Here is a 17,245-nt window from a genome sequence, read left to right as displayed (position 1 = left end):
GATGGTCCATACTTGCTCTCTTTAAGTTCTTGCCTCCAGTTTTCCCCTCACACATTATGTTGATGTTTTGCCCATTAGTTCTAATCAAGTTGGTCTTATCAAGGTCATCAGTGACTTGTACATTGTTAAATCCATGAGTAACTAGCCTGTCGTGGATATTGCTCTGCATGTTGAACATGTTGCTCTGATTGGTTAATAAATAAAGTGCTGACTGGCCAGCGGCCAGGCAGGAAGTATAGGCAGGACAAAGAAAGCAGAGAATTCTGGGAACAGGAAGGCTGAGTCAGGAGAAGCTGCCAGCTGCCACCATAAGAAGCAAGATGTAAGATACCGGTAAGCCACAAGCCATGAGCCAAGGTATAGATTTATAGAAATGGGTTCATTTAAGATAGAAGAACTAGAAAGCAAGAAGCCTGAGCCATTAGGCCAAACAGTTTATAAGTAATATAAGCTTCTGAGTGATTATTTTATAAGTGGGCTGCGGGACTGTGGGGGCTCGGTAGGACCCGGAGTGAAACTTTTCAGCTACACTAGCCCTCTTCCCAGTCCATGTAGGAGCTTCGTTTAATGGAGTCAATTAGCCAACTGCTCTTTGTTTTTTTCTTTTTCTTTGCTTTCTCCTCTTCCTCCTTCCCCACCATACCTTCTTGTATTTTCTCTCTCTCTCTCTCTCTCTCTCTCTCTCTCTCTCTCTCTCTCTCTCTCGTGTGTGTGTGTGTGTGTGTGTGTGTGTGTGTGTGTGTGTGTGTGTATGTGTGTGTGATGTGCCCAGTGTGCACACATATAGAGCAGAGACAATGCCACATGTCTTCTACTATCACTTTCCACCTTATTTTTTCAGATTCTTCCATGGAGACCATTGTTCTCCAGTTGATGAGACTGACTGGCCAAGCTCCAGGGATCTGCCTGTCTCTGCTTCCTGCCCCAGCACTGGGCTTACAGATGTTCACAACCATGCCCAGGTTTCAGGTGTGTGCTGGGGATCCATACATGGATCCTCATGATCCTGAAGCAGGAACTTAACTGACTGTGTCATCTCCACAGCCTCTCGTTCTTTTCTTTTTAATATCTTATTTCACCTGACTCCAGAATACAATGCCCACCAGACGCTCCCCTGGCCAAGGATGGTGGCTTCTTCTCTGTCCCCTTCATTGGTGCTGACTTTTGTCCCATCCTCCACATTGCTCAGTTTTGGTCCTCCTTACCTACACACACTCCACATCATCTATATCCATTGTTCTCAACATGTGAGTCTTGACCGCTTTGGGGGTGAAACAACCCATTCACAGGGTTCCATATCAGATATCCTGCATATCAGATATTTACATTATGATTCATAACAGTAGCAAAATTACAGTTATGAAGTAGCAATGGAAATAATATTATGGTTGGGGGTCACCAAAACATGAAGAACTGTATTAAAGGGCCACAGTGTTAGGAAGGTTGACAATCACTGGTCTATATGATGATGGTCATATTTCCATCTTTACCTTGGACCTGCAGCTCCTACTCAGCATATCCTTCCATAAATTTAATAGAGAGCTAGAGTTAAAATTAACTCCTGACATCCAACTTGCTCACCAAATCTACTCCTTCCTAATTTCTTAGATACCAAAAGAGGGCAAATCTATTCTTAGAGATGTTCCAGACATCTTAGCGGCATCCTTACTTCTTTCTCTCACAAGGCCACGTTTACTGCTCCATGACCTGTTGTTGCATCTACCTTAACAACATGTCCAAAGGGCATCTGTTTCCCTCTACCTGCCTGCCTTATCTTTGGTCTCAGTTTTTTGTCCTCATTCTCCTTATTCAATGCTGCACTGTCCTCCTATTGGATTTAATGGTCCATTCTCAGTACAGAGGAATCCTCATAGGACAGATATTAGATCAGGGGACTCTTCACTCCCAGTAAGAAAGTCATTGAAAGAAATAGCCAATTGGGCTTTAAATGATCCACAGGCATCCCCACTTCAAGAAATGCATTTGCATTTGGCTTATCTGCTAAAGCTAGAAAATGTGACTCCTTTGAACTCATCCTTCACCTTTGCACATCAGTTAATCAGCCCCCCCCCAAGTTTGTTCTTTCCATTTATGCATATATCATTCATTCATTTCAGCTGCACTTCACTGATGTCATCTTCCCCCTCAGCCATCCTCACCTCAAGTCCACTTCCTGCACATTAACACTAATCTTTCTACTTAAATGCAATTTTGTCCCTAAGATTCCCACATGTACCACCAAAGCTTTTCTCTTTTTCAGCCTTGTTTGATGATTTCTAAATTGAAGCTTTAATCACAGTCCAGGATGTTTTGAAATGGCTGTCTCTCAAAATCAATCTGTTGGTTCACCTAGAGTTTTGCAGCCAGCTTTTAGAGGTATGTTAGCTTGTTGGGAGATATTCGATTACAGTGTGAGCCCCAAATTAGCATTTGCTTTAATTAAATAAAATTAACCTTGGGTCAGGAGGCTGAGTTAGTAACCAGTTGACAGAAAGTAATCACAGAGCATCCAAAAGCATCTGGAAGAGGTAGAGAGATGCACCAGAAGTAGTAGGCAGGGGTTTTGAGTGGCATGGCTTTTTTTAATTTTTTTATTTTTTTTTTTTGCTGAGGGGAAAGACGGTCCCTTTTGGGAGATGCTGGTAAGGAAAGAGGGTTAGCTAGTTGCTACTTAGCCTCTCTGAACTACCCAACCTTTGACTCTTGAGTCTTATTTATAAACAGAATGATAGAGATTTAGTTAAAGCTTTCATGGCGGCAGCAGGGCCAGTTCCTGCGGGAAGAGAATTCCTGCCAGGCTGCATCTTGAGCAGCCAGGTTGCTTCCAGAGAAGCAGGCTGGTAACTGCAGAGTCACAATCACTAGTGAAATAACAGTAGATTGAGGCACAGCCACTGTGCCCAAGATAAAGCAACATTAGCTCTTGTTCTATTAAATGTCATTTTTGTCAAGATTAATGTTTTGTACAATCATTTATAAAATGAACTGTACATGTACAGTTAATTAAATTATATTTCAAAGTCAAGAAAAGGCTACAAAAGACTCCTGTGCATTAAAAAAATTGTAGATTTCAAGTAATAATATTAAAAGAAAAGATAAAAACTGAAAATATTAAAGACTATTAGTTTCCATAGTTTCCAAAATGTATTAACCCACATATTAACACAGATATTCAAGGAAGCAATCTTATTTTCCCTTTTCAAAAGAGCAAACTGAAGATGGAAAAGAGATTTGATAGAAAACACTGAGCAAATCCAGGATGGAACACACTATACATGACACGAGAATGTCTGCAGGGGAAGGTTCTTAAGTCTGAAGTGTAACACATTCATTGTATCTACAAGGTAATAAACTACACTTCCTCAACCAGACTAAAAAAAAATATATCTTAAAATTTTTCAAGTTTCACTTTTTAATTTAAAGCAAATTAACATTGTCTTTCCACGTTATTACAAAGTACTAGTTCACTACAAAGTTTATGGTGAACTGTGGAGGTGAGCACTGTGTGAGCTGTGGAGGTGAGCTATGGAGGTGAGCACTGTGGTGAGCTGTGGAGGTGAGCTGTGGAGGTGAGCACTGTGGTGAGCCGTGGAGATAAGTACTGTAGTGCTAGTTCACTACAAAGGCTGCAGTGAGCTGTGGAGGTGAGTATTGCAAGTATTGCATTATAAAGTCACAGCAACACTACTGGAGCCCTTTCAACAACTAGAGGTTATGTTTTGGCTCAGACAAAGGTCAGACTGGAAAGCATCCTAAGGCTACAATTGTTCTGCACATTTTGGATGATGTAGTAAATGGGAGTTCTCACCCTCTCCCCTTTGGGCTCAGGGCTTAGATTCTATACCCATAACTCTGGTTTTTAATGGAAAAAATGCAAATAAGCAAAATCTTGACCTACCTGAAAAGATTGAAAAATTTGAATCCTTAAAAACATTTTGTCCTTGAAATAAAATAAAGCTGGTAAAGATTTTCCTTAAGGCAAGTATAGCAATACTTGCCACCCTTCCCATTGGGGGCTTTAAAATCTGAAACTGAGCCTTCAAGTAAGTCCTGTTTGAATAATAATTACACACACCCAGATGTGTACATGCCATTTCTCCTTAGAAGGCATATCCCACTTTCTCATCCTACAGATTGTTCTGTTATACAGAAAACAGTGTGTACTCAGTTGAATGAATGTGAGGTCTGAGTATAAAAAAAGATATGAGACTATCATAATCCCTGCTACTACTATGAACAGTTACTACTATTTATTGAACACTAACTCAGCACTTGATAGGGCATTATACTAATAGCTGCTTTATAAGCACTGTTAAACTATTGGCTAAGGAAATCTAATTAGTTCCTTGTTCTTTAACTCTATAGAGAAGAAAAGCTGTAGCACCAAAAGCCGAGTTTGTTTAATAATTAGTAATCAATTTAAGCAGCCTGACTTCAGGGCTTACCATGTGCCAGACTCATGTCCTGCACTGTACATTCTAGAAAGAAGGGAGAAGACAGTAGCTAAGCAAAAAAGGCCATCAGCATCATCTTACACACAGATAAGATCATAGAAGAAAGAGAAGAGAAGATCTGAAAGAAGTGACTAGAACAAGTCAGGTGTGGTGCTACACACTCATAATCCCAGCACATAGGGAGCTAAGGTAGGACCATGAGTGTGAGGCTAGCCTGGGCTATACATCAGGCCCTGTCCTTCCCCAAATATCACCAAAGTGAATATAGCAACAGGAAAAAAGTGGTTGGGAACAGGGACACTGGCACCAGGTTTGAATGCCCCATTTGGATGGGTGGTTGTTCTTTGTGTCTGATTTTCTTTCACTGTAGATACTACTATTCAGCCGATACGCCCATCAAAAGGTCATGAGGAGTTGACATAAGGAAAATACCAAAACACTGTCTGACAGAGCACCAAGTATTTGCTTTGTATCATTATAGAAACTGTTTTAGTTTTTTGCTTCTTTCTTACCATGATTCCCATCACAGTGAGAACTTCTACTCAAGATAGTGCAATCTGAAGCTTACATGAAGAAGTGTGTCCAAGTCAAAACCTAAATATACTTCAAACCATCAACATTAGAAGACACAGTCTGCAGGTGGAAGGAACCAGAATACCAAAGTCCCTGAGCCCAATGCCTAGTAAAGAAGGCCTGGGTGAGCATGTTAAAGGTCAAATTCAAGAGCAAGTTGGGAACCAGGTGACAGTTGGCTCCATTGGCCATGGCAAGGACCAGAATCTTCTGGCACATTTTAAACACAGCAATGGTGTGCTTTGATTTACATTTTATAAATAACTCTTATTGGCTGTCATGAAAGGTTGGCTTATGACTTCTCCAGAGTCTTATCACTTGGCATCCCAGAGAAAATAATTCTTTGGCTGTATATTTTTTAGAATGTTTGTGCTGGTGCTTTTAATAGTAGTGTCAGTTAAAAGACTTAAACATGTACATACATATGCATGTATCTATGTGCAGACAGTTTGAACAGATAAGTGTTCAAACTAATGGAACACCTATACTGACTGCTATACTATAGAATTCTAAAATGAATGTTAATAATATCTACCAAGTTTAAACTCTTTGGATGAAAGCAAATGAATAGTGTGTTTGCTGTAACATAAACAGAAGAGGAAGACACTGTTTAGGTCCTAGTCATCGTCAGGATGTCCCTCAGTCCTACCAGTTAGCTATTAGCTCATTCTTCTCCCAAGGACAGAAATACCATGAATCTGATTGGATAGAACCAGAATGCTTTCCCTAGTGTGTGGTACTACTTCTCCTTCTACCCCTCCTTTCCAAATTCACTTGGGTTTAAACAGGTGGCATGTATCTTAGCAACAGTGTCCAACTCAGTCTTAACAGATACCCTTGATATGGGTTCTCCAGTCTCAAAGCAGGTATCAACAGGTCCATGTGTTGATTAGCTGATGAAACTGTGGGAGAGCCATGAATGGAAATGGAAGAAAAAAAGCATTTCTAGGCCCTTGGTTGTTTTATAATCATAATACTATTAAATTATTATATTAATGTAAACACTTGAAAAGACCTCTGTTGTATTAAAAAATAATATTATGCCCATTCCATGATAAAAAATATCAATACCCTATACTGCTACTCATATGATGTGAACCAGAAATAAAGTTTGTAAGAAGATTGCTCTTAGTCACCAGAGATCATAAAGACTCTACTGAAGCTCAAAAGCATACCTGTACAAAATGAACTGCTTTACCTGTGTGTTCAGCTCCCTCGTTCTTGACTTCTGTGGTTCCCACAGAAGAGGTGGGTGGGCTAACTGGAGGGCTAGATGTAAAGCCGGTACACCCCATAGATGTGCTGATTTCAAAGTATTCTTGGTTATGATTCATTCGTTGGAAATCCAGAGAAGACACAATAGATGTCCGTTGTTTGGGCTAAAATAAACGAGGTGACAAGAGTATTAATACAATCATACTTGCCTTTAACCCCCACCCCCCCACTGAGTAACTCGAGGAAGAAAAAGTGTATTTCATTCACACATCCATGTAACAGTTTACCAACGAAAGCAGTGAGGGCAAGAACACAAGCAGGGCAGGAACCTGGAGGCAGGAGCTGATGCAGAGGCCATGGAGGGGTGCTGCTCACTGGCTTGCTCAGTCTGCTTTCTTATAGGACCCAGGCGCACCAGCCCACAGATGGGCTCCACCCACCATGGGCTGGGCCCTCTCTGGTCAATTTACTAACTAAGAAAATGCCCTACAGACTTGCCTACAACCCAATCTTATGGGGGAGTTTTCTCAACGGAGACTTCCTCCTCTCTGAGGACTATAGTTTGTGTCTAGTTAACATAAAACTAGCTAGCACAGATCAATACAAAAAGACACCAATCAGTTGATGATAGTGAAAAGCTGTATAATTAAAACTGTTATGGCACAGTTGATATACTACTGTAGGCCATTTGATTTCCACAGAAGATCACAAAAATCAAATACAGAGCATTGTTCTTAATAATCAATTTGAAAGTTACAACTTTAAGTCACCTTTCCTTCCACTAACAGTCATTAAACATCTGTCATTCACTAGACCCTGAGGATACAGAGTCTAATATCAAAAGTTCCCTTCAACGTTGAAGTATAATTAAGGCAGTTCCATTTTTTGATTCTTTATATAGTCCAAGGAATTGGTGACATTAGATATTATCCCCAAGTACCATATGCTGGAATTAAATCATGAGAATAAGTAAAGTTATATGGGACATTTTCTAGTATCTAAGAATCCACTTGGTATTTGTAGTGAACTTTGATTTTCTTTCTTAAGGATTTTAATTAATCCCAAAATAGCAAGAAAAGTCAATTTAAACATAAAAGTTAAAATCATGGAGCAATTGCGATATAATCCATGCTCTCCATCGGTCACGGATTACTCCCTATAGGAGCCTTCTGGGTTTTTTTCTACAACAGTATTAATCATTTTCCCATTCTTCCTGCCCACTAGAGCTTAGAGCATTGTACTTAAGAAAAAGTATACTCCTTTGGCCCTCAGATCTATGTACATTTTCCAAAACCCAATACAAGTTTTACATTACACTATTCTTATTTATGTAAATGAAATACCTTTCTTGTAATAAATAAGAGAATAAATGTAACTTTTATGCAATAAAGTTTATCATCCATTCACTTTCTTCATAGTACAATAACCTTTGGTTTAGTAGTGCTTTCGTTTCTCCAAAAGGTTTGGATCACTATCTTATAGAAACTCAAATACTGCGTCTCTTCTATGTCACCATGTGCTATTTTTAAAGTAGATGACTAAAAATATAGAGAGGGCATGAAATGATCACAATACGCTTTAGCCTTTCATAATTTTGTTTTTTTTTTTTTTAAAAAAAAAGCTTGAGAGGCGCAATATTGTTGTACAGGAGCATGCAAGTCATTTATTATTATGACACAACTCAGTAACAGAATTCAGATTAGTACCCACACAAGATTCAGTTGCTTTTGAAGTATGAAAGATGAGGATTTAATGTCAGGCTTGGTTCCTCATGAAATGTGTGCCCTTGGGGCTACTGAATCTCTGTTTCACATCCAATGTCCTTTCTGTTGTGCTCTGTGGCAGCCATTAAGGAGGCACAAGCTATTACCGGGGCACTAATAGAAACAGATATGTCCATCAGTCAAGACTGTGTATTGTGTTGTGTACTGTGTCTTTTTTTTCTCTTTATATACAGGCAATGGACTGCTTTCTCACTAATGTTCCTTCCTGTGAGCCTTCTAAAGGTCAAGACTACTGATGTATATGATCTCCATCTAAATGTTTCTTAAATATATGTTTCTAAACCTCGGCTGCCCACAAGTCTAATTGCATTAAAACACAAGTTGTTATGTAATTATGAAGATAAATAGGCTAACTTTGCTGCATTAATTCATTCTACAAATATTGCTGAATGTACACTTAATTGCAGACACCAGGCCAAGTATTGTAATAGTAATAAAAAACTGATATTATAGCTCTTCAGTGGGAGGAGAAATGATGCATGGGCAAAGAGACAGTACAGTAGGTAAAGGAGCTGCAGGAGGGGAAGACGAAAGTCAGGGAATCCACTGGTGGATTTCTACCATAGTGGGGTACAAAGAAAGCACCCTGCCAGGTGACTCACAGCCGAGTTGAATCTTGAGGAAGCAGAGTTCGAAGACACACAGGCACACAACACATGTAAAGCTTGGCAAGGTTCACTAGGACTGTGATACAAAGTATATGAAAGTCACATTGTGTTCAGGAAATGAAATACTGGAAACTCTAGATGTCTATACATACAGGACTCATATTGCCACACAAAGGATTTTGGTTTTTATGAAAATATTTTAAGGACCTATACTGACAAGGAAGAATGCTTTGGGATTATATTATTTTAGTAAACTTGTTTTAGTACTTAAACAATGATTGGAGCTGGGCAATTCCAACCAGGACATCAAAGGCTCATGCAGTATAAAACTGGTGGTGATGGGATTGGGGACAGTGTGTTTTCAGTAAACTATAATGGAGTTAACTCTTTAGGACTTGGCATATGATAGGCTGTGACAGTTAGTTGATTTTGTATAGGAAGCCTCCAGTGACAGATTTCTCAGTTGGGTGAATGTCAGCAGACAAGTTATTCTGTGGGAAAGACATATGTTTAGCCATCTACAGAAGAAGTACATAAGATGCATACTTGTATGCCAGAGTCACCCAATGTAGACTACTCAAGACATGTTCATACTCATACAAATCTATATGTTTTACATCCTGTTTTTTCTTTGAGCCAAGAACTACGATCTCACTCTGAAACATAGCTCCAGAGGAAGAATATTGGGACTAAAAGACAGAGTGAGAGAAACTCTGAAGGGAAACCACTGGGCAGAGACCATCTGACCTCAGTCTCACCTACTTTCTCCACACCGACTACGGACTGTAGTATTAGCTGACATAAGACACAAGGCAGAGGTAGTGATTGCCCAAAGCTTTCTGAGCAGAGGAGGCAATGATCATGAAGATTATTTGTCAGTAGTGCTTTGAGATTGGAGTCAGCTCACAATGGCATCATGACCTATAGTCCAAATTGGGCTGTCTCCTGTTTCTATGACACCACTCCATTCATTCACTCATTGTTCATGATCGATGTCATGCCACATTGGGGGTACTGAATAACTATACTACCAACGATACTTATTGGCAGCCTGACCCTTTGGAGAAAACACTTGGCCACCCACATTCAAATAAAGCATTTCAGACATGCACTGCTTTAGTGTACAACACAACCATAGCCGCATTAAGCACGCACCTCTTCACCTATGTGGTTTGAGTCTGAAGGACTATGTGAGCAACTGCCAATTGGTAGAAGTAAGCCTAGTATCTAGACAATACATTTGCAGCAAAGGAAAGTGACGCAACTCTCACATGAAAACTGAAAGCAAACCCCCTCCATGCTAGACCAATGGGATCCTGGGAGATTCTGTCAGATAAACATCACCTTAACTACCCTGCCATGCAATGGCTGAGAGAGAACAAACAATTCACTTAAGACTGTACATGGAAGAAATCTAGGAACAAACACATGAACAGTGCCTCAACATGCAGAGAACCTAAGCTATTGTATTGAGAAGAATATTTCTATGGAAACTGAAATTACAGCAGTGAGACTAAACAGTAGAGACTGTAGTGATAATAATATTGGCGACTGAGAACACAGACTTGAATTTTAATATGAGTCTGTTCTAATTTCTTAGCCACACAAATGGAATGCTGCTAAGCCTCTAGGTAAAAGGAAAAGGGTTTGCAAGTTCGGTGAAATTACAGATGGAACCTGCCAAGTGTCCCTGTACCAACTGAACTGTGCCCACTGGGGCACCTTTTCGGTACGACATTTCTCTTCCCAGTGGTCTAGCACCCACACCTCCAGGTTTTCAAACACATAATTACTTATAAGACTCACAATGTTACATCCCAGGGGCCAAGTTCAGCCTGCTGATATCTGTAATGCCTAGGAGATAAAACTGTTTTTCACCTTTCCAATAGTTGAAAAAAACTCACAGAAGTTTTTGCTGACGTGAAAACTGTCACAAAGCACAAACATCTTCATTGAACGTGGCCGTGTCCGGTCATTAGTGTACCGCCCACGGTTGTTTTCTGTTATAATAGCAGAGTGCATGGTTGCCACAGAGACCGTGGGACCACAAAGGCTGCATTATCTTATTTTGTTTTACTTTCTTGTCTTTTACAGAGACAGTCTTTGGCCCCTGGATAGTGTTACTGAAAAGAATGTCTCTGAGAAGATGAAATAGAAAGCGCCAGGATGGCTGTGGAGATGTTGGGATTTGCTGTGTGGCATTGTTGGAGCATTGTGGACTCCTTGCCCCCCCCCAAAAAAATTTTTTTTCCATGGTCTTCACTACTGGGTGCTTTTTATCTGTCACTCCATGTCTCGGTCCCTTAAGCATGGAGCCTCTTACAGTTCCATGTGGGTTGGACCCTTCCTGGCACACAGGGGCTATGGTTATTAGGGTAAGTGGGTGCAGCAGGTTAGGAGGGAATTGGTCAAGAATCACACCCTATAAGTTGATGCAACAGAAGGCAGAATGATAGATCAGTGACTCAAAGCCAAAGCATAAGCTCTGTTACCCCACAGACCTCACTGGCCAAACATAAGCCAGGTGTAAAAACATTCATTAGAGCAAAAATCACTAAGTCCAAGCACAGGGTACACCTGAAAGTAGGGCCCAATGTGATTCACTTGGTATACAGCAATGAAGCCAGGCTCCTCTCGGCCAAGAACCACTCAAAGGGACTGATGTGTGAATGTACTATTATCACGGGGAGGGTGATGTGTATTTGTTATACTTACTTTTGATTATCTTCTCCAGTCAGAACCTATTGTAGGAATACTGTGGTACATAAAGATGTAAGTGAAATATATTCTGATGCAACATTGGAAGTGTATCCCATTATGGCAGACCACAGGATGGGATCCACTTATGACTAAAATGAGAAAGAATCCCTGACTAGGGAATGTGATACTTCCTTCCAAACTTTCCCAATGCTTCCAAGATCCATTTATGTTTCCTCTATTATCTTCAAATTATTTAAACTAATGGGCATTTGAAAAAGCCTCTTACTTACATTTAAGTGGATTCTAAATCATCTGAAATTGCCTAATTCGATTATAAGGGGTTTAAGACACCATCCTCACCAAATGTCAAGCAGATCTAGAGGGACACATTGGTGTCAATATAAAAAGTGGCACCAGCAAAAGTCAATGGTAATATTAAATAAATTAGCCAGGTGAAAGCAAGGTTCAGAATGAGTTCTCTGGGAAGACTGCTGAGTGTCAGAAAATCAGCGCTAATGTGACACTGAGAAAACCCTGAAGATGACAAACTTTCCAGACACCTACCCTCTGGCGCAGTGTCTCAATACAATGAGGTGTCTTCACATGCACTTTTTTGAAAGAGGTTAAATGGTAAAAAATGAACAGCCAGAGTAAGTGTTTGGAGGGCTTTCATCAACCTGGCACATTCTGAGTATACAGGATGTGGTAAGTGGTATATAATTACAAATATTTTCCCTAAATGACAGCCTGATGTACCAGTATCCTGATTTCTGCACTGACATGAAGTGTTAAGTTATCATATAATACATTTCTGAATGTAGACTAGGTTTATGTGTTTGTTTCCTTACCTATTTCCTTGTTCCTTTGCTAACCAGGGACTCTCCTATGATGCTGTGGCTTTATGTCTTACTCCTAAAGTCCTTCATAAGTGGCTATGTTGGTTCTTGCTCAGCCTTCTAATTTTATAGTCTGAGCACTGAAAAAACTTTATTTATTCTACTTCTATTAGTCTGTTCAACAAATTAACCATCAGCTATGTGCCAGGCCCTGTTCTAAGCTCTAGAGATAAATCAGAGGACCAAAAAGAAAATAAATGAATTTTAGGCATTTGAAATATGAAATATGTTTTGCCTTTAACTTTTAAATCCCCCCTCCCAAGTATTTTTTTTAAATAGCCCATTCTTATAAATACTGCCAAAGTTATTAAAAAGGTATACCTACACACTGTTGAGTTGGAAAGTATGCAGCCACCAAGGATATCAGCATGGAGAGTCCTTTTGGATATATAGTCAAAGGAACTTTAGCCAAACTATACTAGCAATACCTGAATACCTATTTTTATTGAGACACAACCAGTAGCCAAGTTATGGGTTGACCTCAGGTGTACATCCAAAGATGTACATATAACGAAAATACAGAGTTTTTCTTTCAGCCTTAAAGAAGAACAAAAGTATATTATCTCCAAGAAAATGAATGCCACAGAGAAAAACAACTCAGAAGGACAAATGTCACATATTTTCTTTCATATGTAGAATCTAGATGTGAGCCTAGCATAATCATCTTCAGAGAGGTTTCATCCAGCAACTGATGGGAGAAGCAGCAGAGACCCACAGCCAAACATTAGAAGGAGCTCAGGGAATCCAGCAGAAGAAGACAAGGAAGGATTGCAGGAGCCAGAGGGGTCAAGAAACCACTAGAACATGGCCCACAGAATCAACCAACCAGGGCCCATAGCATCACACAGAGACTGAACTGACAATCATGGGGGCCTGCATAGATCTGACCTATGTATATGTATATGTACTCTGCATATATGTTGTAGTTGTGTAGCTTAGTGTTCCTGTGGGACTCCTAACAGTGGGAATGGGGGTGTCTCTGACTCTTGTGCCTGCTCTAGGAACCCCTTTTCCTCCAACTAGATTGCCTCATCCAGCCTTAATGCGAGGGGATGTGCCTAGTTTTATTATAACTTGACATACCATACTTGGTCGCTATCCCTGGGAGGCCCGCCCTTTTCTGAAGGGAAAGGGGGAGGAGTGGATCTTGGGAAGAGGGGATTTGGGGGGAAGAGGCTGAGAGGAGGGGGTGGGGAAACCATGGTTGGGATGCAATATATGAGAAAAGAATAAATTCTAAAAAAAAATAAATTAATTTAAGAAATTAACCCTGCGGGGTGGGGAGAAGAATGTGGATGTCTGTCATTCTTGAGTGGCTACTTTTGATCACCAGGGTACAGTACCACTCCTCCCTCCTGCTGCTGCAGTTCACTCCTGGAGGCTTTGTAGACTCCTTCAGCATCTAGGCAGTCACCAGCACCCGTGGGACAACCGTGAAACCCATTGCTCTGTGCTCAGTTGCTCTGGCCTCTTCTAGCTGGCTTGATGACGATGCCCTCAAGATTTTCTTCAGGACTCTAAGAATATCGAGCTCTTTACTCCCGTGATGGCCTCTCTTTGTAACCTTCCGTCGGACTGTGGGTTTCTCCCTTTGATTTTGTCTAAACCTAACGATACTGGTTTTTGAGAACATCCCATAGTAACATGGCAGTTTTCACCACCTTTGTAGTTTTTTTTCTTAGTTTTGGTTAATTTGCCACTTTAATTGCATGTAAGGAAGAAGAAAAGGAAATAACTGGTCCACTCATCTTAGGATTCTCGATGAACTCTCTCTCTTTCTTCCTCCCCACAACTCCCTGCCTCTGTCTCCACCAGGGATCAAACACAGGCCTCGCACATGCCCAGCAAGTGCTCTAACCACTGAACTGCATTTCCAGCCCTCTACTGAGCATTATGAGAACAGCAGAGAAAAGAGGTTTGAAGAACACCAACAATGCCTTTGAAAAAAGATGCGTGAAAACTAAAAACATCTTTGTTTGCAATAAGATAGCATTTTCCCATTAGATGCTGGGTGGTGTGTGTGTGTGTGTGTGTGTGTGTGTGTGTGTGTGTGTGTGTGTGATAAAATGGGGATTTATTAGAGTGGCTTACAAGCTGTGGTCTGGGTAGTCTAACAGTGGCTGTCTCCTGTGGAAAGTCTAAGTATCCAGTAGTTGTTCAGCCAAGAGGCTTGAACCTCTGCAGGTCACTCTGGTGCTGGAGTCCAAGTTGACCCCTGAGCTGCTGCTGGTTTTCAGTCTATGTTGGAATCCAGTCACAGCGACAGGATAAATAAAGTTGCCAACAAGAGTGAGGACAAGCAGGCAAAAAGCAAAGGTTTCCAACTTCCATGGCCTTTTATGTGGACTACCACCAGAAGGAGTGGCCCAGATGTAGGGTGGGTCTCCCTGCTTCAAATACTCTGATTAAGAAAACCCCTCAGAGGAGTGTGACAAGCATGGGTTTAATCAATTCCAGAGGCAGGCAAGCTGACAACAAAGACTGGCCATCACTCTGTGTGTGTGTGTGTGTGTGTGTGTGTGTGTGTGTGTGTGTGTGTGTATGCATGTGCACACAAATGTGGTTGTATTGTGTTATAGTGTACATGTGAAGGTTAAGAAACCACCTCATGTGTGGGCCCTCACCTTCTGTCTGGCTTGGCCCAGGGTCTGTCTTGATTATCCACCATGTAGGCTCGTTGGCCCACAAGCTGCCAGGGACTCTCTTGGCTGCACTTTCCATTTACTTAGCTCCAGGCCTGCAGATACTCACACAACGTGTTTGGCTTTTACATGGGCTCTGAAAATGGAACTTAAGTCTTTAATCTTGCATAGCAAATGATTTAACCAATAAGCCATCTTATAAATTGAATTCCTGTAGTTTTTGGATATATCATTAAGAGTAGGGCAGAAAAAATGAAGAATTTTATTCATTTCTGTTTTTCATCTCTTTATTATATTTTTGTATAGAGATACTTAGTTATGGATTAACATATATTCTCATCTTTTATTAAAAGAGATTATAAAACTACTACTGTATTCCCTTATATTTAACATATATAAGCATGAGCATAAAGTTTTAAGAACAAAGAATATGTGATATATGTTTCTTTTTATGAACTTGCACTGGAATGATATATACATACATGAAAGATTAAGTTTTAGACTTCAGTTTCAATCAGTAAAACTGTTAGGTAGTTCCGGATTCAGTGTAGATATTGAGGAACAAGAAAGTATTTTGAGGTGTCCACCCCATAAAAGCAGCTCTATCCACAGGAAAACACTCATAGATATCTTGTAAACATTATTTTAATTAAGTATTTTAAATATTCACACATTAATATTTCAGGGATGTTCATGTCAAATTCAATGTCCTAGATTAAAAATAAGTGTGGCCAGCTTTATTTCCCAGTTTGTTTTTAAAAATAAATTTTTAAATGATTTGGTTCATTTTAAGAACAGCAGGAAGGTAATTATGCAACTGATTATAGAAGATATGTTCTGAGCAACCAAAATAGGAAGTACATATCACTGTGTGGGAGAAAGGAACTTTTACACATAAATGTGCACAGTGCTTTATAAAAAAAAAATAACGGCTTAACATTTAAATTAAGATGTATATTTTTGAAGAACTGTAAATTCAGATGTAATTCTAATAAGTAATTAGAAAGGAGCTCATGTGACCTTTTCCTGGCTTCCCCAGCAGTAGGTATTATCCTACCAAACTCTTCTACCTAACACCTGGGATCAAGAAACAACAGATTTCCATCTGCACCAGGATTCCTTTTGCACCTTTTATAGCCATACTTCCCTCCTGCCTCACCTCCTCCTCAGCTCCAGGAAACACAAATCTGTTCCATAATCTTCAGATTCATCATGTCAAGAATGTTACATAAATAGTCCCATCCAGTGTGTAGCCTGTGGGAATAGGCTCTTCTCAGTTGAGACTGATCCAAGCTCTTGTGCATTTCCGTAGCTAGCGCCTTTATTTGCTGGGTAACATCAGGGCTATACATGATTAACTCTTCACAACTGTGTGGTGACTGGGTTGTTCCAGGTCCAGCTGTTAGTTAATGATGACACTACATACATTTTATGTGCAGGTTTTGGTGCAGGAATATTTTCATTTGGCTGGTATAAATTCCCAAGGCTACACATTCTGGGTTGTAGGGTGGTTACATGTTTTATGAAAACACAAAACTTTTTTTTTTTCCAGAATGATGTTCCTATGTTTCCTTTTTAACAGCAACATGGGAGTTTCTCTAGCATTTTACTGGCTGTGATGGTGTCTCACTGAAGCGTTCGTTTGCACTGCTCTAATGAATAACGATGCTCATGTGCTTCTCATCTGTATATTTGCTACAATAAAAAAGTCCCTTATCTTGGGGAGGGGGGCATATTACAGTTTTTGTTCTTTATATATTCTAGACATTGGTTCTTTTTCAGATAAGCAGCCTGTCCTTCAGTCTTCATAACAGTATTTCCCACAGGGCAAGAGGTTTTCATTTTGATGAAGCATACAGATCAATATTTCTTTCTAGGGACCATGTCTTCGGTGTCAACTCTAAGACTCTGCTAGATTTAGATCTCAAAGCTTTGGATGGTCTATATTTTCCCAAAAAATTTTACAGCTTTCCATGTTTCATGTACTAGATCCTTCACCAGCTTGAGTTATTGTCCCATAAGTTGTGAGACTGAAGTCAGGCTTTGTAATGTCCAGTTAATTCCTGCTCTGGACACTCAACCTTCTGCTACAATTGAGCCTTTGAAATTGTACATATTAGAGGAGCTATTTGGAGCTTTTGTTTCGTTTCACTGATCAACACATATGTCCTTTCACTAATAACTCATTACCGTCTTAAGTGATGCAGCTATGAAACAATCCTGGCACTGGTGGGCTTATCCACCCACGCCATTGTTACCTTTCAGAAACATCTTACCTTCCTTAGTTCCTTTACATTTCTATACAAATGAAGACTTGCCCCTATTAAACAACTAAGGCTGAAATTATCTACAAAATGTGTTATTTTATAGGAA

General features: G+C 40.1%; 1 protein-coding gene across 18 annotated transcripts in view; it reads right to left on the bottom strand.

The window, feature by feature from the left end:
* Nucleotides 1-17,245, bottom strand: part of Anks1b (ankyrin repeat and sterile alpha motif domain containing 1B) — a 1,022,809-nt gene that overhangs the window by 583,630 nt on the left and 421,934 nt on the right. For all 18 annotated transcript variants that reach the window (XM_036169508.1, XM_036169510.1, XM_036169509.1 and 15 more), the window contains exon 12: nucleotides 6,226-6,406. In XM_036169508.1, the coding sequence (XP_036025401.1) occupies nucleotides 6,226-6,406 (181 nt within the window). The remainder of the gene's footprint in view (nucleotides 1-6,225; nucleotides 6,407-17,245) is intronic.

This window comes from Onychomys torridus, chromosome 20 (assembly GCF_903995425.1).
Source record: "Onychomys torridus chromosome 20, mOncTor1.1, whole genome shotgun sequence".
NCBI classification, from domain to species: Eukaryota; Metazoa; Chordata; class Mammalia; order Rodentia; family Cricetidae; genus Onychomys; species Onychomys torridus.
This window is presented reverse-complemented; position numbering and strand designations above follow the sequence as displayed.